This window comes from Citrus clementina, unplaced genomic scaffold, assembly GCF_000493195.1.
Source record: "Citrus clementina cultivar Clemenules unplaced genomic scaffold, Citrus_clementina_v1.0 scaffold_3, whole genome shotgun sequence".
In the NCBI taxonomy this organism is placed as follows: Eukaryota; Viridiplantae; Streptophyta; class Magnoliopsida; order Sapindales; family Rutaceae; genus Citrus; species Citrus x clementina.
The window spans coordinates 11,175,796-11,199,393 of record NW_006262339.1 but is presented as its reverse complement, the minus strand read 5'-3'; the positions used below and the strand labels follow the sequence as shown (position 1 = coordinate 11,199,393).

The following is a 23,598-nucleotide window of genomic DNA, read 5'->3' as shown; positions in this document are numbered from 1 at the left end:
CGAAAACTGATAATTAGACCACCACCCAAGAAAAATAATTTTGAATCTACATCATTTTTACAAATGATTCAAGGAGATATCTATGAACCTATTCATCCACCAAGTGGTTCATTTCGTTATTTTATGATTTTAATTGATGCATCTGTATGATGGTCACACGTGCATTTATTATCTACGCGTTCCATCATTTTTACAAAGGATTCAAGTAGATATTTATGGACCTATTCATCCACCAAGTGGTCAATTTCGTTATTTTATGATTTTAATTGATGCATTTGTATAATGGTTACACGTTTGTTTATTATCTACACATAACATTGCATTTACAAAATTACTTGCATAGATACTCAAGTTACATGCACAATTTTCAAATTATCCAAATATGGTCTTGATTGGATAATCAAAACCATATTTGGATAACACTGGTTAGTTTACTTCTAAAACATTTGATCAATTAGGATTGATATAGAACACCCAGCACCACATGTATATACTTAAAATGAATTAGCAGAATCTCTCATCAAATGTCTACAAGTAATTGCCAGAACTTTATTATTACAAAGTCAATTACCCATTTTGATATGGGGACATGTCATTTTGCATGTTGCGACATGTACTTATCATAAATATTCCCTAATACAATTGGTATTGGGGCATCAACAAAATATATCCCATTTATGCACTTTTGTTTGTGTAATACAAGTGTCGATTGCGCCCCCACAACGCATTAAAATGGGACTCCAACGACAATTAGAAATTTATGTGGGGTTTGACTTACCATCTATTATTAGATATCTTGAACTATTGATAGGTGATATATTTACCACACAATTTTTGGATTGTTATTTTGATGAGACATATTTTCCTCTATTAGGAGAAAGAAAAGATATGTGAGGTTAGGCATGATCTTCAGTGGAAAGTAATCGATCTATCTCATTTATATCCACGCACATATCAAAATGAAAATGAAGTATATATGATAGTTCATTTGCAGCAAATTGCAAAACAATTACTAGATGCATTTATAGATTCGGCAAAAGTAACTAGATCATATATACGAGATGCTAATGTACATAGTTAGGTCATTGTACCTAAAGAACAATTAATGAAAAGTGTAGCTGAGGAATTGTCTATGGCACACCAGAACTGTGGTAGACCAATTGGTTCAAAAGATAATGTTTTGTGAAAAAGAAAAATGATTAAACAGGGTTATGCTATAAATAATACTAAAAATTTAAAAGAATAAATTACTTAAGAAGAGCAAATGGTCTACAAAAAGACTAGAAACCCTAACAATAAACAAACTTTTTATGAACAAAAAAGCTTTGAAAAGGCACTTGAATGAAAAAACAATGACATTTTTGTTAATTATACTCAAGTAACATATTGAATAAGCATTTGATCCTCAATGAGACCAAACAAACTGACCTCTTAAAGAGGCACATACCCAAGATATGACACAACCCTCAAAGTGGTTGAAAATAAAGAAATTATCATCAATAATGTGTTTACATTTATAGTAGTTGTTGACATTGTAAATAATCATCATCTGCAAATCATGGGTGAATGTAGACTGAGGTATAATTGGCCTAAGTGAAAAAGAAGCAATCCAAACAGAGTTGACTTCCTTAATCAAATGTGAATTAGTTAAAACTATAGTCCAAACACCTGAGTGTGTCAAACCTATTGAGTACAAATGGATGCTTATACAAAAACATAATGAAAATGACGAATCCATAAAATATAAAGCTCGACTTGTTGCACAAGTCTTCTCACAGACACCTAGTATTAATTATAATGAGAAATATTCTCCAATTGTGTGCAAATTACGTTTCAATTTTAATTTGTTTGGCAGCATCAGAAAATTTTGATATACTTCTCATGGATGTAGTGATAGCTTATTTATACGGGTCACCTCACATGGATATATATATACATAAATCCCTGAAGAATTTAAAATGTCGAAATCTTGTCAATCATCGCATCGTAATTTATATTCAATAAAATTATAAATTTTTTATATGGATTAAAATAATCCATATATTTTATAAAGCAATCAAAATCTAATAATGTTATTGTCGCAATTTATGCTGTTGATTTGAATTTAATAAGAACTCTTGAAGAGCTCCAAATAATAAAATATTTAGGGAAAATTAAGTATTGTCTCGAGCTGTAAACCAAACATATACCTAATGACATCTTTATCCATTAGTCAACTTATACTGAGAAAATTTTGAAACGTTTTAACATAAGTAAAACTTACCCATCGAGTGCCCCTATAATAGTTCGGTCTCTTTAACCTAAAAAAGATATGTTTGATCCTAAAGAGGATGATAAATAGATACTTGGTCTTGAAATATCATGTCTATATACAATTAGTACTCTGATGTATTTAGCACAATGTACTAGACCGGACATTTTATTTTCGATTAACTTGTTAACTTGATTAAGCTTTGAATCAATATGAAAAAATAATATGACATAATATTGATATTGTTATGAACTTTTGTTCTACTTCACTGCTATTCTGGATAATCGTTTTTCTATCAATAGAACAATATGTCTTGTTAGTGCATGGACAAAGGAAAAGATTCGCCAATTCTTGAAATGGTAAAAAGAGTTTGAGGACACCACAAGTAGTGAGATTTGTATTATTCTTCGTCTTTTTAATGCATGTATTCACAATTTTAAGAACAAATTATATGTGTTTCTATTGTCGGTATGTATAATTATTGTTCTAAATTATTTTAAGTCTTAGAAGCAAATTTTTTTAAACTCCGCAGTCACTTCTTTCATTCTAAACATACTAGGCTAAGTGTTGTAAATCTGGAAATGGCCTTTAGGGTCTTACAGGGTCAGTCTAAAGAATTGAACACAAAATAAAATAATTTAATATGAGAATAAAAAAGGTTAATACGTCTTTGGAGGAGGAATTGAAATCAAACTATCCTGTTAGGGCACCATAAAAATAACCATTTGTTCCATCGCCATCTCCGACCTTCAAAAGTTTAAAACCTACATGTCCAATTGGAAAACCCAACCAACCACAGATGGGAAAAACTAAATGCCTATGACCAGTAACGAGGACTTTGTGGAGTGCATATTAAACCTCGATAACTGATGGCCCGAACTAGGACAAGCGAGGTAGTAGGTGAAATTCTTTAAGAACCTTCCTAGTTTGTGGAAGTTATATCCCCATTCCACCACCTGTTCTCCAAGATGAGGTAAGAGAAATCTCATTTTGTAAACTTCATTTCCATAATCATATTCAATAATGAATGCTTTTAATTTCAAATTAATTTTATATAGGATATAGATGAATTAGTTGACCTTAGACAAGAACCTCATACATCTACTAGTGTCTGTGTACTGCCAATGAGAGGAATTAGGAATCGTAGGCTAGGCCAATATCAACTTTAACCCTACGATCAGGTGTCACGGGAAGCAAATCTCAAGTACAAAGCAATTCCGTTTCAGGTGAACGATCATGTTACTCTTAATCATTTGAAGCTTATTCAATATGCTTTTAATAAAGATGCTCAGGGAAGGTAAGTGTCAAATTATCTAATAAATTTTGTACTTTTACATTAAATTAGGTTTAAATGGTTTTTTTAATTATTACTCAAAAGTATTGCCTATTTCTCTATTTGCGGTGAACTTGTAAATCGACACTTTTTATAGAGCCTTTTGCCCAAGGGATATCTATGTGGAGAGATTTTAAAATGAGATATTATCATTTTACCACCAAAGTTATTATGACATATCATGTCAATACCACAGTTTGTCGAAAGGTGCATTTTACCACCAAACGTTTGCGTTGTTATCAATTTACCACCCTTCTGTTATAAAAGTTAAAAATTTACTGATGTTTTGCTAATGTCATAAGAGTATCAAAGACATTTCCTATTGAAGCCAAAACACTCCATTATAAGTGAAAAATAAACAATAAAACAAAGTAAAAAATTCAAGGGAAATAATTAGGAAATTGATAACCCTAAATCGACCCCTCTCTCTCATTAATTTTGTTCTTTAATTAAACTGTTATTGTTTTTAGTTGTGATTAATACTTGAATTTCATAGATTATAATAATAATTTTAAAGCAAAATTTTTTAATATTTTTTTGGTCATTTGTTGTAATTTTGCATATTCTTCATTATTTTTATTAATTAGAATTTTCAATTGTTTTTTAAATCTTATTAATTGTTATTATTTTTTAGTTGTGATTAATACTTGAATTTCATAGGTTATAATATTAATTTTGAAACATAAATTTTCATTAATTGTTCTTTGCCGTTTATCGTAATTCTTCATATTATTCATTATTTTTTATTAATTACTATTTTTAGTTGTTTTCTAAATCTTATTTTTATTCATTGTTTCTTTTTTCTCAAATTATCTTTTATTCTCTTGGGGGTAAAATCAACTTTTAACTCATTTTCTGTTAAACATTAACGTTTTTCTAACGGAAAAGTGGTAAATTGATAACAACGCAAACATTTAGTGGTAAAATACACTTTTCAGTAAAGTATGGTACTGACATGATATATTAGAATAACTTTAGTGGTAAAATGATAATATCCCTTTTAAAATTCATTCATGTCACACTATATGTTTGTCCTATATTAAATCTCTTAATCATTTGATCATGTTTAGGTTATTTCCATGAAAACGTATTACCTAACTTTCATTGAGCAGGCGATAGAAAAAAAATTTGTCAATCAACTAGTATTTACTAACCAAATATTCTATGAGTATCTCTGGTAATTTTTGCATTTTTTTTGTTTTGTTTAAGTAGTGATAATTTGCTCACATTTATGGCTTTATTTTGTGTAGCAATAAATTCTTACGATTGGAGCCAAAGTGGATTGTTTCACAAGGGTGCTAGGATTGTTTCATAAGTGTCAAAAGGTTATTTTCTCAGCCCTTAATTATTACAATTTATAGTGGTGTAGTTGTTCTAAAACATTCACAACTATTATAATAGATTTACTTTCCAAATGAATCATCTCATTAGTTTCTTTTGATCACGACTCTAAGAGATAAAAGTGCTGAGATACAAGATCCTCTTCCTAGTCCCCGCAATAATAGAAAACAACACGATCATGCCCTACACATTTTATATGACTCACGTCATATCAAACAGTCTAGTTCATTTTATTATTCGTCTATATTGTGTTATATTCACATCCATAATCGGCATTGTTTTCGATATTTCCAACAACTACATTCTCCAAATTCGATTCTCCAACCCCAAATGCCAACCAATATAGAACACGTGAACTTCCTGCACTTTCCAACCAACCGTGGCATTTGAGTGTCGAAGCAAAAGAATGGGCATGATTGTGGGATTTAACAATCCACCCATTCACATTTGGTATCCACTTAATTGTTTGGTATGATTGAGGAAGGAATTTAGCTCCCACAATGCTTTATGGGAGCTCAAACTGCTGCCCACACAATAGCTTGGCCACTTGGCCAAAGACAATGTTCTTATTCTTATTATTATTCTTATTATTATTCTTATTATTATTAGGGGTGAGCATCAGTTTGGCTTGGTTCAGTTTTGGGATAAAGCGAAATTTTCAATTCATTTTGGGTTGGTGATTCAAAAAAACCGATAAGACATTTACGAAAAATGAAAACCAAACCACAACTGACAAATTCGGTTCGATTCAGTTTTAGTTTAGTGTTGGTTCACCTTAACGGTTCGATTTCGGTTCGCTTAATGGTTCAGATAAACGACTTAAATCTACACAAGTAAAATAGAAATAAATAAACATAAATATAACTATAAAAATAATATATCAAATTGAAATAAGTAAACATAATTTTTAATGGAAAATATAATAAAATTTTAACGGAACATAATCATACCAAGTAGATATTGCAGATTTCATAGCATTATGATCTTGTGCAGGCAAAACCAAAAGGGCCAACAGGAAGAACTAAAAATTATTCAAGATAATATATGAATCAATTAAAGCTGGGGGAATCTACTCTCTGCAAAAACATATATTTATTTTTTCACTATTTTTATTTTTATTGAATGCACAGAACAAAATCATACACACTTTGTCTGCGAACAAAAAATATACATAAAAAACAGCAAGTAGATTGTATATATTCTCCGCGCATAATGGAGCTCAAATTTGTGTAACAAGTGTGTACAAACCCAAAAATAAAATCATATTTCTCAGTGAATTAGATTTTGATGTATTAATAGAATGAACTCCAATATTCTAAAAATAAAATTTTAACTTGATTAATCAAAAGTTCAATAAAATACAAAATTCTAATATTCTTCTAAATGTTAATATTCTTCAAATCAATTAGCAACAAGTTTCCAAGGTTGTCCCAATATTCTGAATCCTATTGTTTATTTATTTGAAATGTGGGTTGCAAAATTCAAAATTATGTGAGATTCCGTTTATTGCAAATAAAGAGAAATATTCTAACCCAGCTTGGCAGTGACACATTTCTACAACAACTTGAGAACATAGTTCAATTTCATAATTTTAATAAGAAATTGATAAAAGGAATGCTTCAAACTAACATCTCGAGGGTCCAAAACATGCAACAGAAAGTAATTTTACGGCAAGTCGGCAACAAAAATAGAATAAAAGAAAAGCATTAGAGTCAGCACAGTCACTCGGTGAGGGGCTTAGATTACCTGCAAATTGTAGGCTGCAATACACGGTGAAGGGCTTAGAGTGCTCGGTGACCAGTGACCATAGCAGAGTCAACAACCTTCTCCTCCGTCTTTCCGCTATCTAAATTGATCCCCTGAGCTTCCTCTCTCACCACCACCATGCACCACGGCAGTAGTGGCAGCTGGATTTTGAAGTCAGAAGGAAACGGCAGCGGCAGCAACCGTGGACTGGAGACGCTTTCAAACTGGAAGGAAGCAGCGATGGCTGCTAGATCGAGAAGCCAGAAGGAAGCAAAGAAAGAAGGCAGGCGGCAGTAAAGCGGCAAAGCCAGAACGAAGTAGCAAAGGTTTTGTAATCGGCAGCAGCAGCAATTCGGGTGTAGATATTAGGGTTCGCAGAATTATTATTACAAAATTACAAAAATACCACTAGCTTTCGTTCGGTTCTGATTATGAAATTCTGAACCGAAATTCGAACCGAATGGTTCGGTTTGAATTTGGATTAAACTATTCGGTATTTTTTATTAAAAAATACCAACAGGATCCGAAAAAATCCGAAGCCAACCGATTTTTTGGGGTCCGGTTAGATTCTGCCCATCCTAATTATTATTATTATTTAACTTAACAATAACAACCACTCAATTCCCTTACCACCGACCCAAGTAAACCAAATTCAAATACCAAATTTATTATTTTAACACGACATTTTACCATCTTAAATAAACAGCAACCGTAAAACCTCATATTAATCGCATTTAACATGGTTATTGCCAAACCATTTATTGTCAAAGCATTATTTGCTACTTTCATTAACACACACAGTTCATTAAACAATAAAAGGCCACAGTTGAGATTATTCGATGAAACTCGATTTAGAAATGCTGTGCTGTTGATACAAGCTGAAAGGTAAAAGATCAGAGAGCAGGAAGGCAACGAGAATATGTGATCGTATAACATCATCTGTTAGCAGGGGTAATAAAAACATCATATCCTCAGACTCAAATTTCCTCAGCTATGATCATTCCAATGACCGAAATTCTCCACCACGTGACAATAATTAAAAGTACTTCATGAAAAATTTGATATACACCGTCAAGTCAGTCTTGATAACAACTAATCCGCTTTCTAGTAGCTTTTTAAATCAGTGACAGATACTTACAAATATGAAAGTGTAAATCTTGGCAGAGACATAACTTAGGTCTCAACATCACAAGTGCAGTATGGTTAAAGAGAATTCTTCAACAAGAACCAATCATCAGAAAACAAACTCCGTGTATTACCTGAAAAGGTGCAGCTCAGACTGACCAAGAAAATTTGGATCCCACCACTGATGAATTCCATGGGCTCGTTTAAAATCAGGGCAATGACTCAAATTAATAGTCAGATTTGCTGAAGGCAGCAGATGCAATGCTTCTGAATCCCCCCCAAACACACCAGAGATCATACTCCCTATGGAATATTGTGTCACAAGTCTCTCGATCTTGCTCCCTCCAATCTTCTCCATCTTCTTCCTGTGCTCAAAATACCCAATATACTCGGAGCAAATATAATCAGCCGGGTTCACAAATAGACCAGGGACCCATTCGGATAGTGCATAAAATGAGTCATCTTTTTGGGACCTCTGGTTCTGACCCTTTTTAGCAACAGCAAATCCTGCTTTGACAACACTGCTTGCAACGCGAATCCCATGCTTGACCTTTTCGTTATTGATACGTTCAATGGGGGCAGATGGGAATGGTGGATTGAAGAGATACGTTTCCATAGGATACCCCATCTTGGTCATGTTCTTCCCGGCAAGCAGTGCAATAGCTGACCCCAGAGAATGTCCAGCTAACCAAATATTGGCAGCTCCTACCAGACTAATTACATTCTGGATAACCTGCATTGAGAGCTGAAAGCGGGAACTCTGATGAAGTCTGTTACTAATGCACTGGAGATCCAGCTTAAGATCTCTTGACTTGGTATCCGGTTTCTTTATTGTGCCCCGGAAAGCAATAACAAATTTGGGGGCATTACAGTCAAAAGCAAATGAATGATATTCATAAATGGCGCCAAAGACAGAGTAATCAACATCATCTATGAGCATACGGCTAAGCTGGAAATGGAAGAAGTTCCACCAGGGAGAAGCTTGAGCCTGATGCCCTAGGCGGTTCTCTTGGCGGTCACGCTCTAGAATATACACTCCTCGAACCAAGCTGGCAGCAACAGATCTTCGATGATGTGGATTTTTCCTGTAAATAGCTTAATAACTCAAAGAATAACTTATCCAAAAATATAGTTAATAAAAGGTTAAATCAAACTCATACAGTAACTCGCTATTAGGTGCAAGAGACATGCTCAGGAAGCCAAAGATTAGCAGCAATGAATCATTCCTACAACTAAAAATAATAATAATACTGGTTATGCTACTCCAATTAATTTTCTGCATCATTCTCTTTAGAATTCATTTCTGACTCTCACACTAATTTCAACCACTTTTCATAAATCCCTCATTGATGGAGCCACGAAGACTGCTGATTTAAAAAACTGATATCCATGTACTAGACAAGGCATGAAAATGGTTTACACATTAATATTTAAGCACAAAACCCCAGAAACTTCAATAATCTCTCTGTTACATCAAGTAGACTAACAACATAATGCAGTCGCATTGCCAATGTGGATATTCCAGATAAAATAAAAGCACTAATCCATCATGAAGTACCGTCTTTCAAAGTAAGAAAGAAGTGGTTTTACCAATCAACAGCAGTGAGGTATAAAGGACCAGAAAGACTGAAAATTTCTAGCTCAGAGACCGCTGCCTCTTGTTTTGCCATTTTCCTCTCTTCCTTATATTCGTTTAATAGGATCTGCCACAGAATGAAAGAAATGTTCCATTAAAAAACAAATTAGATGAGTTCACAACAGAATATAGTGCACATCAAGCTCAGGAAAAGACAACTCAGCGAACATCGCAATAAAGATTTTCCAAATGTTTAATTTTCTGAATTCTTCAATGTCACCCCTTTGGTTATACAATAAGCAAAAATTTTCTTGTTACAAACACTAGAATTCAAGATAAGCTCATTTTCAAGAGAAAGTGCTTTCTAGATAATCTAGCAGATAATATACTTGTGCTCAAAAAGTGATTCATAAAAGCTACTCCAGATCATACCGATATGCATCATAGGTTACTCATCTTGTGAAATTTCTTGACATTATTTCCACTCAACATTCAAGCCTTGTAATTTTGTAAATGACAAAAATAATAAGTTCATAAAATTGTTTCCATCTATGAAATTGAACCCCATGAAACGCAAATGACCTCAAAAATACAGATCCTATAATGCATATATTGATTTAAAAGCATAAAGAATTAAGCACCTTGTTGTGAAAAATGATTTTGCAAGTGTTACAAGCAAAGAACGTTCTTCAACTCCTTCTTCAATCTTCACCCATAAGAAATTAAAACTTTTTGTATGTGAATTCTGAAAGGAAGAGAGAAATTATTTAAAACGAAGTTTCGTGTTTGACTAAGAGCTAAAACATTTGTGTAAGTTGGCAATTTGGTTAATAAAATGAATGATAAATTTATAGAGTCAATGGCCGGCTTAATTAGAATATTCAAGATTAAAAAATAAAAAGGAAAAGAAAAAGACAATATTGGGCTTTTGGTAAAAGTATTAAAGTACCTCGGCGGCTTGGTGGCGACACACTGAAAAGGAATTAGATTATCCTTCTGAATAAACAAACAACCGTGTACTGAATGAGCTGTGTCATAAAACGATGCGTTCTGGTAAATATCAAAGAAGATGATTAGATGAAAAATAAAATGAAGCCGAGGAGATGGAGGTGCGGGGAATCGAACCCCGTGCCTCTCGCATGCGAAGCGAGCGCTCTACCATATGAGCTACACCCCCAATTTGACAGTGATGTGTGCAAATTACATGATTTCAATTCAAATACCATTGGCTTCTAAACTTATAAATCACATCAATTTAGTAAAAAAAAAAACTGTTATAATTTACCATGATGATTTTTAATGAAACATGGCTGATTCAAGAAACTAGTGTCCTTCCCACTCATTTTCGGCCTTTTTTTCCATTTATTTGTTGTGGTTGGAGATATACTGACAGTATTCCGTTAGATTATAAAAAGCGACTCTCATATCGGTATAAATTCAAAACATGATAGTTATTAAAAAATAAATAAATAATTATCTCTATATCACTAATATTTTACTGAAAGTTTATATAGCCACCGAGAAAAGCTAACAATTGTTCTATATCTAACTTTTGAAACATATATCATCTACTCACTTTTCCGTTTATTTATTTGATACATGCTTTTGGTTTAAAAAAAAACGATTTTTATCTAATAAAGAATTACATATCAAACAGGCGCTTTCAACAAGATCCCAGAAAGAAACGGGCTGCAAGATTTGAAAAATAATTTTGAACGTTCATTTATATAGCTTATTATTGTATGTAGAGAGTGATTATAGAGCACAAAGCACAAAATAATTAATTAACAAGCTAGGCCTGGGCAAGTAATAATAAACCGTCGGCTATCTACTCACTGATTATTTCATTACAAAACCCGAAGTACGCCTTGCAACTTTTAATTCATTTCTTTATAAGGAGCCTGTCTTCAACTTTGACTATCGTGATTGAATTCACCTTCTGAGGAAACAAAAATCAAAATTCAAATCCATGACCCTGACAACTCCAGCTCATTGAATATGAACTCAATTCTCAATCCCTGGGATCAAAATTAATGAGGCACAAAGAGAGGAAGGGATCAACCGAAGCAATTAAGGAAGAGGAGGTCAAGAGCTGTAGAGGGAGCTGCTGCAAAAATGGTCAACAACGGTGGCAAAGCATCATCTGGGGACATCTATGAAGAGCCTTTGAGCCCAGCAGCTCTGTTGTTTCAAGCACCGAATTTTAACTGCCATATTATTGCGATTATGGGATGCAAAACCAGCATTAATCCAAGTGTTATTAAAGAAGGATTGCAGCATACTTTGATCAAGCATCCTCGATTCTCCAGCAAGCTGGTAAGAGGGAAAAAATAAATATTTACACGGTTTTCTTTTCTGGCTACCTTTTGCTTTCTTCAAATGCTTTACATTATATATTATTATATTATATTTATCTGTTATCTTTTTCTCTGTTGGACTTGGACTTATTATCTTTTAAACTAGAAAACCAAAAAAGTCTACTTTGTAGGGGAAACTTTGTTTGAAATTTCATCTAGACAAAATTCTGACTATATTCAAGCACAATTAATCGACATTATATATATTTATAGGGGGAATTTTTATCATTCTTTTTTAATTTTAATGTTATTTGATTGCCCGGTTTGTCCCTTGTAGTTTTGGTTCTAGTTGTACTAAATATAATCCCACCTAGTTGCAACATTATACATAATTAAAAAATCGACAGAAGAAAATATTGGCAAATGATACTTATCCCACCAATGAACTCCACCTATGCAAGAATTGTTCATATATTTTTCATTTATTTTTTTGTAATTTCAAGTGATTTTTTTTGGGGGGGGGGGTGTTGTTTATCAAAATAACATTCTTATAGCATGAACAATAACATTGTTTTATTCTTTCTGCGATTTTATTATTCTTCAAATATCAGTGTTCATAAATTTTCTTGGCAATAATTTATCGCCTAAAGAAAATAGAAAATCTTGACAAGGACGAATGGATGATAGTGCTAGAAGTTCCCTGGTAGATAAGATAAAAAGGTGATTAACTAAGTTGCGGGTCTGTTGCCCTGCCGTAATGCAATTAAAGACTTGTTTAAATAATTAGAGATGTCTTATTCCTTTGTTGGGTTTGTTGACCGAGAAGCCAAACTAAGCAGGAAATAATCATTAAATGTAATTATTTGACATTATTATAGGGGTGCTCACATCCACCTGATCCCTAAAGGAAATTTAATGGTCAATTAATAATACATATTTTTTGTAAATTTTTTATTATTATTAACAACGACTTTTTTTTTTAACTTCTATTTCTAATTTACTTTATTATCTCTTGCATGTGCAAATTAAAGGTGGTCCAAGGAAGAAAAAAGAAATGGACTCGAGCAACAGTGAACGTGGAGAATCACGTTATTGTTCCCGAATTGGATCCAAAAATGGAAAATCCTGACCAATTTGTTGAGGATTACATCTCGTACATCACAACAAATCCTATGGATTACTCAAAACCCTTATGGGAAGTTCACCTTCTAAATGTCAAAACCTCAGATGCTGAAGCCGTCGGAGTTTTCCGAATTCACCACTCAATTGGAGATGGTGCATCTCTCATTTCTCTTCTTCTTGCTTGTACTCGGAAAACTTCGGACCCCGAGGCGTTACCGACCATTCCGGTGCAGAAACGTGGGGGCTCAAGCACTGCCACAGCCGGGTGGTTTTGTTGGTGGCTGTTGCTGGCAATTTGGTCCGCGATTAGATTGATTTGGAATACAATTGCGGATCTCGTGACGTTTTTGGCAACAGTATTATTTTTGAAAGACACAGAGAATCCTCTCAAAGGTGGACCAGGAGTTGAGCTTGTGCCCAAGCGGTTTGTGCACAGGACAATTGGTTTGGATGACATAAAGCTTGTGAAGAATGCAATGAACATGGTATGTTTATTTAATTACACTTCATTCAATTACACTTCGTTCAACTAGCAATATAAAATATTATTATTATGCATACGGAACTTTTAAATATTTTGAGTGGCCTTTCAGATTGGGCTTCTTCGCTATGGTAGTGGGTGTATTTACATAAAAAAGGATGGGTATATTTAGCAAATTAAATTAAATTAAATTGAAGATTAGTAAGCCTAAACAATTAAGCCGTAATCGACCTCCCACTAGATGGGCCGCTGAGTTACGCCAGTATCTTTTTGCCATTCTCATATTTGATGAATATTTTTTTTTCTTTTTTTATATTAAAAGAACTATGTTAGTTATAAAATAATTTAAAAACATATTATTATACACATATTTATGTTAAAAACTGATAGATAAAATAAGTTGGTAGTTTCATTAATTAAAATAGCACTTATCATATTATCAGGAGATTCTCTCCCATTTGGCACACTTTTATAGGCTACAAATTACACATGGCAGAATATCCTTTTTGGATTATTCAGTTGGTTCACTGCAAGTATTTGCTTTGTGACATGTACTTGTGGGTTCATTCGGATCAATTATAAGGCAATGAATGCAAAATCATCCGTTTGCCACAAGATGTTAATATGCGTCTCCTCTCTCCTGCCACAATCCAATTTGGGGATGGGACCTTATTTATTGTCACACTGATTCCTGAAATAAGAGGTTCCAGACTATTTTAGAGTTCCAAAATGAATGGATCGAATTTAATTTACTAGCACAATTTTAATGAATTGTCAAAGTGACCCCTATAAGGCTAAAACTGACTGCCCCTTCTCTCATTAAAATTAAAATTGCTCCACCCTTCTCCTCTTTCCAAGTATTTATTTAATTGGTAAAATAACTTAATTTCCCCTCTAATTTTCTGTGCATGGCTGAGACAACAGACAATCAACGATGTTATTCTGGGACTAACACAAGCTGCTCTCTCGCGGTATCTGCATCGAAGATATGGTGAGTTTTCTGTCAAGTATTAACTTAATTATTTCTTTCACTAATATATATCATGCTGCTATGATGTTAACATGTTAAGGCTAAGTGTTACGACTTAAAAATAAATATTGTTGTCAAATAAAAAGTACTAGTGTCGTAATTATAATAATTAGTCATGCTGTCAAAATCAAGTTGTAAGTGTTTATTCAACATTTTAATATAATCTTATTTTGACAGCTAAACTACCCATTAACATTCAACTAAAAAATAAAGTGTTGGCTCAACTGGTAATGGAGTTCCCTTAAGTGGCTTGACTGAGTTTGCTCCCCAGTTCGAGTCGCAGGAAAGTCGCATTTGTTGGGAGAACCTGCGCCTCTCAGTTTGAGCGGGAACTTCTAGTCTGAGTTGTGGTACGAACTTAAATGTGCCTCCCACAGTTGGGGCCCTCCCCAGAATACCTCGTGGTCAAAACTAAAAAAAAAAAACATTCAACTAAAAAAGACAGCCAATTTCAGAGTTCAGATCTAGTTGGCTTATATTCTCTAAAATATTTATGCTTCAAGATAAGGAATTATTTGAACCTAAAATAGACATAAGCCTTTAATTCGCACTTGTTTTCAGTTCTTTTAATTTCCATCAGCAATTACATAGGAATTGATCAATACAATTGCGATGTCCTTTTGTTAACAAGTCATCTGCTCAGCAGGTGATAAGGCTATGCAAAACGGAGGAGCAAAGCGTGAGTCAAATAATACTCCACCAAAGAATTTGCGCCTACGGGCAGCCATTCTCGTCAACCTTAGACCAACTACAGGGATCCAGGTCAATTAATTATATTTATCTCCCTCAGTTTTAATTTTATTAATTGTATTTTGATGACATGCATCTCAAAATTTACTGATACCTTAGTATATAATTCCATTAATATATAATTACAGGCTTTAGCTGATATGATGGCCAAAGAATCAAAGGGCGGATGGGGCAATTGGATCGGATACATCCTCCTCCCCTTCACCATTGCTTTACAAAATGACCCATTAGATTATATTCGTGTAGCTAAAGCCACCATCGATCGTAGAAAGCATTCCCTTGAAGCCTTCTGCACATTTTCAACTGCCAAGTTTGTGCTCTACACATTTGGAGCTAAGGTACACACAATAGATTTTTACAAAATACCTTATTTCATTTCCGCTGTTAAATTATGAACGGCAAACAAAAACATTGTTGAAGGGTAAATGTATCATTTTAATGAACAAATTAACTACGTTTAATCGGTAGTGATCTCAGATAATTAGTTTACATGTGAAGATGTAACATTTACCTTTCAACAGTATTTTTTTCCCTAAAACTGTTATGACAGTACCATATATAGATGAAATGAGGTACAATAGATTTATCTATCAAGGACCCAAATAGTTTTAAAAAAAAAAGATTTATATGTGCAAATAATAAGTAATATTTTGTTCGGTTAATTAACAGGTCGCTGCTGCTATAGCGCACAGAGTTCTTTCAAACACAACAATGGCCTTCTCAAATGTGGTCGGTCCTCTAGAAGAAATAAGCTTCTACGGCCATCCAATGGCTTATCTTGCTCCAAGTGTTTATGGCCATCCGCATGTAAGCATGCATGAATTCAATCAGTAGCATAAGTAGCTTAATTAATAAATAAATACCATATATAATTAATTTATATTAATTTCTTGCACAAATTAATTTGCAGGCATTGACGATCCATTTCCAAAGTTATGTGAACAAGATGACCTTTTGTGTCGCTGTTGACCCAAACGTGATTCCTGATCCTCACCTGCTCTGTAAAGATATTGAAGAATCTCTTAAAGTCATCAAAGATTGTGTTGTTGAAAGAGGATTAATCGAAGATGATGCTGCCCAGGTGTAGCAAGCGATAGAATTGATTACTTTAGTTTATAGGAATAACATTTATTTATTTTCAGTAATTTTGTTAGTAGTTAGAATTTATATCTGTTAATTTTTATTGCACACTTAAGAGTAATTATTTAAAGGGTTAATTTCTGTCAGCCCCCACATGTTTCAACAAAAGTTGGTGTGCACCCAAATGTTTCAACAGCCATCACCACACCCCCAAATCAGCATATTCAACCGTTATCTTTTACGGTAGCTAACTTGAGTGGGTGAAAAGGCTTGTTTGCCCTTGATTTAAAAACTAAGCATTAAAAATGCATAAACGGTTAGAGCTTTAGGCAATATGTCGCTCTCTAGTGTTAATCGGTTAACCGTTTAAAATAAACGGTTCACCGTTAAGTTCCAGTAACCTTCCCATCTTTTGTGTTTTCCGTTTTTCATAAACGGTTAAAGGTTTAGGGAATGTGTTGCTCCCTGGCATTAAACGGTTAACCGTTTGATGGAAAACGATTTACCGTTTATTTCCAGAATCACACTTTAAATCACTTTTGAATTTGAAGGTCCATCTTTTATGAACACAATGAATGGAATTATTATCAAGGCTTTTATTTATTAAAGAATAGCTCCAAAATTTTTATCAAAATACATTTAAAATTTGTTATCATCAAAATCAATATTATTAACATATTTATGTTAACACTCCAGTCATGTTTGCCATATACATCATATAGATCCTGTCTTTGTAGTATCTCATTGGCTTCATTGTTTGTTGGTGACCACCACTGGAAAAATGTGCATCTATTACTAAAACATTTGTAGAATAGTCTATGTGGATTATTCTGTCATGGAAATTAAGATTACTGCCCTACGCCCACAATAACACATTTTGTTGTAGAACTTGATGACACCACCATTTATACCCATGGCATCTGGAGTTTCATTACTATGTGATGCATTTAGCTTGCCATCACTGCTTGAATTTTGATTGTCATGACTGCTGGAAGCACAAGATGAAGTAGGCACTGTTTTTGTTCCCTTTGATTTCATGGTTTGAAGGTTGGGTGTTTATTTGAATTAGAATGTATGATTGATGAAATAAACAAGAGACATGGATTGTGCTCCAATTTTCTGCTATTTCGTGGGTTTTATATTGGAGTTATTTGTTACCGTTATGTTACCGTTGTTATCAACTGTGTCTGCAGTGTTTATAGATTAAGGGTAATGCTGTCATTTCATTTTTCTGCACTTCCATGTAGTGAACAGCAGAACCCGATCTATTTTCTGTATTTTTAATGCTTAGTTTTCAAATCAAGGGCAAACAAGCCTTTTCACCCACTCAAGTTAGCTACCGTAAAAGATAACGGTTGAATATGCTGATTTGGGGGCGTGGTGATGACTGTTGAAACATTTGGGTGCACACCAACTTTTGTCGAAAGATGTGGGGGCTGACAGAAATTAACCCTTATTTAAAAGATATAGTACTTACTAATTTCTATTACATAAGTGCCTAAAGCTTCCAGTTTAATATAGGGATGACAATAGAGTGGGTTCGGGGTAGAGAGGTCTACCCCATTCTCCACCTTATTAAAAAGTTTAGCTTCATTCCCCACCTCATTCCCCAATAAATTTAGTGGAGTGGCAATGAGAAATCCTCATGTGGGGAATGATTTCCCCATTCCCACCTCATTCCCTATTTATTTATTTTATAATAAATATACATACACGATTTTAATAAATTAAAAATTACAGACTTTAATAAAATCATTATCATATTATAAAATATTTAAATTATTTTAAAAAATCTCCAAAATATTTGAAACAATATCTTGAAATGATATTAAAATTAAAAAATATTTGAAGAGAGCAGTATCTTAAAAGAGAAAAGAAAACATAACAACGTTTTAAGGTTGAATAAAAATTATATTATAGGATTTTCTTTTAGTTATAGCTCATTTATATCAAGTAAAAATAAAAATAAAAATTATTAACCAACATTGTCATTGATAAAACAAAAATTACTAAATAAAAATTAGAAAAAATACTTATATATAATGGGGATTGGGGTGGGGTGGGATGGAAAGTACAAAAACAAACCCCACCTCTTTAAGAATTTGAGAATTATTTTTCCCCCATTCCCCACTCTATTTCCTAAAAATTATGTAAAATTCACCCAATTTGGAATGTAGCCCCATGGGGCCCCAAACCCATGGAAGATTTTGCCATTCCTAATTTAATAGTTTTCAAGTAGATTTATTTGGCTGCCACTCTAATTCAATTGATAGTTTTTAGATAAGAATATAAAATTAATATATTAGCTATATATTGCAATACATACATGTGTGGATAAAGATTATGAAGAGTTGAGAGAGGTCAACTCAGCACTAGATACAAATTCTAAAAATTGATTCAGGCTTAAAAAGAATTCCCTTACATAAGGGAATATATCTCTCCAATAATTATTAAAGTAGATTTTCGAGCTATTGCGCAATGTTCTACAAATTTTATATATTTAGATTTACAGATCATAATATATATGGTTTTTGAGTAGTTGTATACCAATCATAATCATCCAGTATTCAACATAGTGAAGAGATCCCTAAAATTCATCAGTTGATAGAAACCAAAACCTAATCCAATACTAAGTTTAAACTAACCCTAAATTAATTTTAAAAAAACAAAGAAATCAACTGCAAATTTAAGCGATTGAAGAATGGAGAAATGAAATAATTACCTTCACACAATTGAGAAATGACAACAACGGAGATGTGAAAACGTAACTGGACAGATTGAACAAAAGATCTCTATTCTTTCAAAACTTAGTCGGATTAAAAAGTGATTCGAGATTGAGAGGGAGAGTTGTCATCATGTGAATGTCTTCTTCTCAAATTTTTTTTAATGAAATCAATGTTATTTGGGGAGAAGCTCGAGCAGTCCCAATAGCTTCAATGGAGGGCCAAGAGATATGTGCACATGCTAAGTTGTGAAGTCTTTTTAGGTTCATGTTTGAGTAACTACAGTTCTTAATGGCCGGTCTAAACATCTCCTTAATTTTGTTAAGATTTGATTGTTTATTATTACTTCACTCATAAGCTGTCAAGTGATTGCTGGCTTTGGATTTTGGTTTAATTGAGGGGAAATGATTGCCATCCAAAAACCAAGACAAAAAAATGCATATATATATTAGAAGGACTAAAATCTTTTATTTGACCAAAGTTTAATAATTTGATATATTTATAAGCAGATATCTTCTATTGGGACTAACATAAATGAGTTATTTTTAATTGTTGGAAATATATGTGTTCTTATCTAATTTTTTAAGCTAGCAAAAGTAAGACATTATTGAAGGTTCAATTTATAATAATTTAATTAGTCACTAAAATTATGTTCGGGCTTTTAATTAGGCAAAACCCACGCACTCAAGGTCTTTATCTTCTTTTGAACTTTACAACAAAAATGTACTTCCAATAGTACTCATCTATTTTCCGACTAATATATTTTTTATGAGGAAGGATAATTTGTCCTTGAAAAAAACTAATGGCTTTTTCAATGTATATGCAATAGCACTTCTTAGCCTTTGTACAAAGTACTTATTACCGAGGATAAATGAAACCCTTAGAAACATCTCGTCAATAATGCTATTGTTTGTTGTAATGTTGTGCCATTGATTTGATGCTTTTTAATAAGCAACCACAGCAAGTAATATGTTTAGATCTATCTACCTTAATAGGCCTACTGAATCTGAAGTTGATGTTACATTAACTAGCTTCTTGATTGTAAGTATTAATATTTAAAGCAAGATAGGGAGTAAAAATTTCTCAGACTCATATTAGAGTTTATGACTAAGGACGACGTCACGCTTATATCACGATTCATGTCTAAGGACAATCAAATTATTTTAATGGTAACACATTATTTTTAAGACAAGAGATTTTATCTACTTAATTAATTGACACCCACCTTGAGTAGGATACTTAATTGATAAATAGTTTTAAACAAATTACTCAGATTTTTTTTATAATTAAGTTATAATTATCAAGCCCATTTATTTATATTTTTTTTCAAAGAAAAGAGAATAGAAGTATCTTATAAACAATGAATATTTATTATCTAAAAAATATTTAGTAAAATAAAGGTTTTTTTTTTCTCGCAACCTTGTGAAACTCTAACCGTTAATTACGAATTTACCATGCCTTCCAAAATCCAACCCTCCCCCCCCCCCCCTCCACCCCCACAAAAAAAACGTGATGAAATAGTGGAAAATTTCAATTACTAAAATAATCAGCGCATAGTTAGGAATCCTCAACTAAGGTGGTAAAAGTAATGATTACCGAAAAGATCAAGGAGTACTCTGCAAAATCGGCGGAACTAGTGGCTCTCGAACTCTCTTGAGCCTCGACCTCTTTCGGAACGCTTCTTTCTCGTATATAAATAAACCCGCAAACCCCAGAGCATAAATTACAAATTCAAAAGTATTTTAAAAAAAAAAAACAAAGACTCTGCTTCAAATCAAGTCGCTCGCTCGAAAAGCTCCCTCACCAAACTAAAGAAAGCAGCGATGGCGATAATCTCCGATTTCCAAGAAGACGAGAACAAGCCTGACCCCAAGAAGAACCCATCGGCTTCCGCTTCTTCTTCTTCGCCATCATCGGCTAAGACGTCGTCGTTTAGCGCGACATTGGATCCGTCGAATCCGCTAGGGTTTCTGGAGAAGGCGTTCGAGTTTGTGGCTAAAGAGAGCGATTTCCTGACGAAGGACGCTGCCGAGAAGCAGATCGTGGCGGCCATGCGAGCGGCCAAGGAGAAGAGTAGTAATACTAAGAAGCAGCCGCAGCCCCAGTCGCCGCACCAGGAGGAGGTTAAGGCTAAGAAAATGAAGGAAGAGAAGAAGGAGGAGGAGAAATTCGAGGATTTGCCGACGATGAAGGTGCAGAAAGCTCCGCCGCCGGAGCCTCAATTGGATGCCAATGGCAATCCTGCTAGAGGTATTAATTTTATTTATTTATTACTTGTGGCGTTGATATTTTCAATGTTTAGATTGTATTATCAATAAATCTACAATTGGTAGCTAAACTCTAATCTCAAAATTTAAAATTTTAGAAGGCTTCATAGGGTACGCACTCAAATGTGAATAATATTTTGTTTTTATTGGTAATTTTTTAGTTATTTGATAGTTTACATTGTTAAGACTTGTTGTGAATTGGAGGTTTTGTGTTAATTAGATTGGAGAAGTTTAATCTTAATTGTAAGACAAACAAGTTCAGGTTGCTTGTGTGTAGCAATGATTTCCATGAGTGGCTGTGTGCTTGCTTGCATTATTGATCCGGAAACATGTCAGTTTGTTCGATTAGCGGTGTGGATGGTTCATTGTGATAAATTATATAATTATGTTATTATGATGCATTATGATTATTAACTTACTATCTAACAATGCTTGTAAATTATCAACAGCTCCAAATAAAGGCAATGGTCTTGATTTGGAGAATTACTCCTGGACACAAATCCTGCAAGAGGTGACTGTCAGTGTTCCGGTTCCTGCTGGTACAAAATCAAGGTTTGTTTTATGTGAGATAAAGAAGAACCATCTTAAAGTTGGACTCAAGGGGCAGCCTCCCATAATTGATGTAAGTTCATATACTTTGGCAGCCTGCTTTTGTGTCAAAGCATATATCGGCCTTCAAAGTTTTGTTTGTCAGTTCCTTTGTCCTTTTAACGGCTCAAATTTCTGGATTTTAATATTTGCAGGGGGAGCTTCATATGGCCGTTAAGCCTGATGATTGTTATTGGAGCATAGGTATTTTACAATGCAGTACATAGATATACATTGAACATATTCTGAATTTTGTCTCAAATGCCTTTGCATTTTTCTTTTGGCATTTAGTTTGCCTTGACTCTTATTTCTTTTCATTCATTTGTTGTAATTTATAATACTAACATGCTCTCTGTAATTTTAAATGTTTGTTCACTCTAAATGATGCTTGTTCATTTTGTAATATATACTTTTATTCCTGCAGAGGACCAGAAAACTGTTTCTATTCTTTTGACCAAGCAGAATCAGATGGAGTGGTGGAAGTGTCTGATAAAAGGAGGCCCTGAAATTGACACTCAGAAAGTTGAACCTGAGAACAGTAAATTATCTGACCTGGATCCAGAGACTAGGTCGACTGTTGAAAAGATGATGGTAATTGGTTTATCTTTGCTCATTTTCTGCTCTCAATCTTAGTTATTCCTGGTGATATATAGCAGTATCTAAGACTACGAATTTCAATTTATTATTGGAATTTACTAATTACGTTATCTTGGTTGTTCAGTTTGTACTTGAAGAATGATAACCTAGTTTCTCTCCTTTGCTTATTTCTTGTGTGCTTGTTTTGCTGTTCTGCAGTTTGACCAGAGGCAAAAGTCCATGGGCCTGCCGAGCAGCGACGAGATGCAGAAACAGGAGATTTTGAAGAAATTCATGGCTGAGGTGAATTTTACACATTTCATCGTCTCCTATAATTGCACTCTGGTCTGCAAGTTTTGCTAGCAAAACTTCTAACTTATTATATTTTAACTTTTTAATTCGTGCAGCATCCAGAGATGGACTTCTCTAGAGCCAAGATCTCATAAATAGTCTCCTTATTAGGATGTGCAGTGGATGCACGTCAAAAGTTTCTAGTGGATTTCGAGTTTTGTTTTGCAGCCCCGCAAGCATCTTATTAGATGTTTGAATTTTGTTTATATTTGTTAACAAGGATTGGACAATTGCTATCTAATTAGCATGGTGCGAGTCGATGCCTTCTGTGACATATTATTTTTATGTTGTTTCTTCAGCTACACTTTCTTGTATAATACTTTTGTTTCGAGTCAAAACCCACGAAAAAGCCAATTAAAGAAAGTGTTTTCTATATTTTAAAAAAAAAAAGTACTTTCTAAACACATGATTTGGTTTAACTTTATTAGTTTAAAATAAATAGTTTGAGTTGAATCTAAAATAAAACTATATTTAACTTGTGTGGTGCCTTTGTATGTGAAGTAATCTAGTTTTAATCGAATTTAAATCTAATTGATGGCCGAAGAAGATGGTTTTAGGTACGGTAAATAGCTCATTGGAGGTGTTATGACTCCAGACGGGCCAGTTTTAAGGGCTGAAACACGGTTGACGGGATGAATTTGAATATGATTATCATGTTTCTGGGGCCCTGGAAATTATACAGATTCCATGGGGGATGCCTGTAGTCCTGTTTGAGGGATGAAATTTCCAGTCTTGGGAGTGGACTGCTCCAGTTTAAGGGCAGTGTTTTATCGACTGGAGCTATTTGAATTGACATTAAAATAAACAAATAAAAAGAATAAATAAATATATTAGTTGTTAATCTAGAAATCTCAAAAGTGCATTTGTTCACTTGTTCATTCAAAAATCAAAATCATGAAACCCAAATTCTTCAAAATTGAAGCATCTTCCTCTTCCAACTCACGCATAACAATAATACATA

At 33.6% G+C, this 23,598-nt stretch overlaps 3 protein-coding genes and 1 non-coding gene across 6 annotated transcripts; 2 read left to right on the top strand and 2 right to left on the bottom strand.

Annotated features, from left to right (window-relative positions):
• Positions 1–7,717: 7,717 nt before the first annotated feature.
• On the bottom strand, positions 7,718–10,366 carry LOC18047208 (GDSL esterase/lipase At4g10955). Of its 2 annotated transcripts, XM_006441013.2 has the most exons (4): positions 10,322–10,366; positions 10,014–10,117; positions 9,387–9,499; positions 7,718–8,881 (listed from the first exon to the last, which is right to left on the bottom strand). In XM_006441013.2, the coding sequence occupies exons 3-4, from the start codon at positions 9,464–9,466 to the stop codon at positions 7,927–7,929; spliced, it is 1,035 nt and encodes a 344-aa protein (XP_006441076.1). In that variant the 5' UTR covers positions 9,467–9,499; positions 10,014–10,117; positions 10,322–10,366; the 3' UTR covers positions 7,718–7,926. The 2 variants fall into 2 exon arrangements, with proteins under 2 accessions (XP_006441076.1, XP_024045637.1); XM_024189869.1 differs by lacking the exon at positions 10,014–10,117 and having other exon boundaries at positions 10,322–10,356.
• A 110-nt stretch (positions 10,367–10,476) lies between these two features.
• Positions 10,477–10,549, bottom strand: TRNAA-CGC. The gene has a single exon. It is a non-coding gene; the product is annotated as a tRNA-Ala (tRNA).
• A 625-nt stretch (positions 10,550–11,174) lies between these two features.
• LOC18047207 (O-acyltransferase WSD1) lies at positions 11,175–16,249 on the top strand. 2 transcript variants are annotated; one of them, XM_006441011.2, is made up of 7 exons: positions 11,175–11,688; positions 12,701–13,276; positions 14,197–14,263; positions 14,949–15,064; positions 15,181–15,390; positions 15,722–15,859; positions 15,963–16,249. In XM_006441011.2, the coding sequence occupies exons 1-7, from the start codon at positions 11,488–11,490 to the stop codon at positions 16,137–16,139; spliced, it is 1,485 nt and encodes a 494-aa protein (XP_006441074.1). In that variant the 5' UTR covers positions 11,175–11,487; the 3' UTR covers positions 16,140–16,249. The 2 variants fall into 2 exon arrangements, with proteins under 2 accessions (XP_006441074.1, XP_024042760.1); XM_024186992.1 differs by having other exon boundaries at positions 14,946–15,064.
• Positions 16,250–20,521: 4,272 nt separating this feature from the next.
• Positions 20,522–22,923, top strand: LOC18047206 (protein BOBBER 1). The gene is made up of 6 exons (XM_006441009.2): positions 20,522–21,105; positions 21,572–21,744; positions 21,866–21,914; positions 22,135–22,301; positions 22,506–22,589; positions 22,694–22,923. The coding sequence occupies exons 1-6, from the start codon at positions 20,679–20,681 to the stop codon at positions 22,730–22,732; spliced, it is 939 nt and encodes a 312-aa protein (XP_006441072.1). The 5' UTR covers positions 20,522–20,678; the 3' UTR covers positions 22,733–22,923.
• Positions 22,924–23,598: the final 675 nt, after the last annotated feature.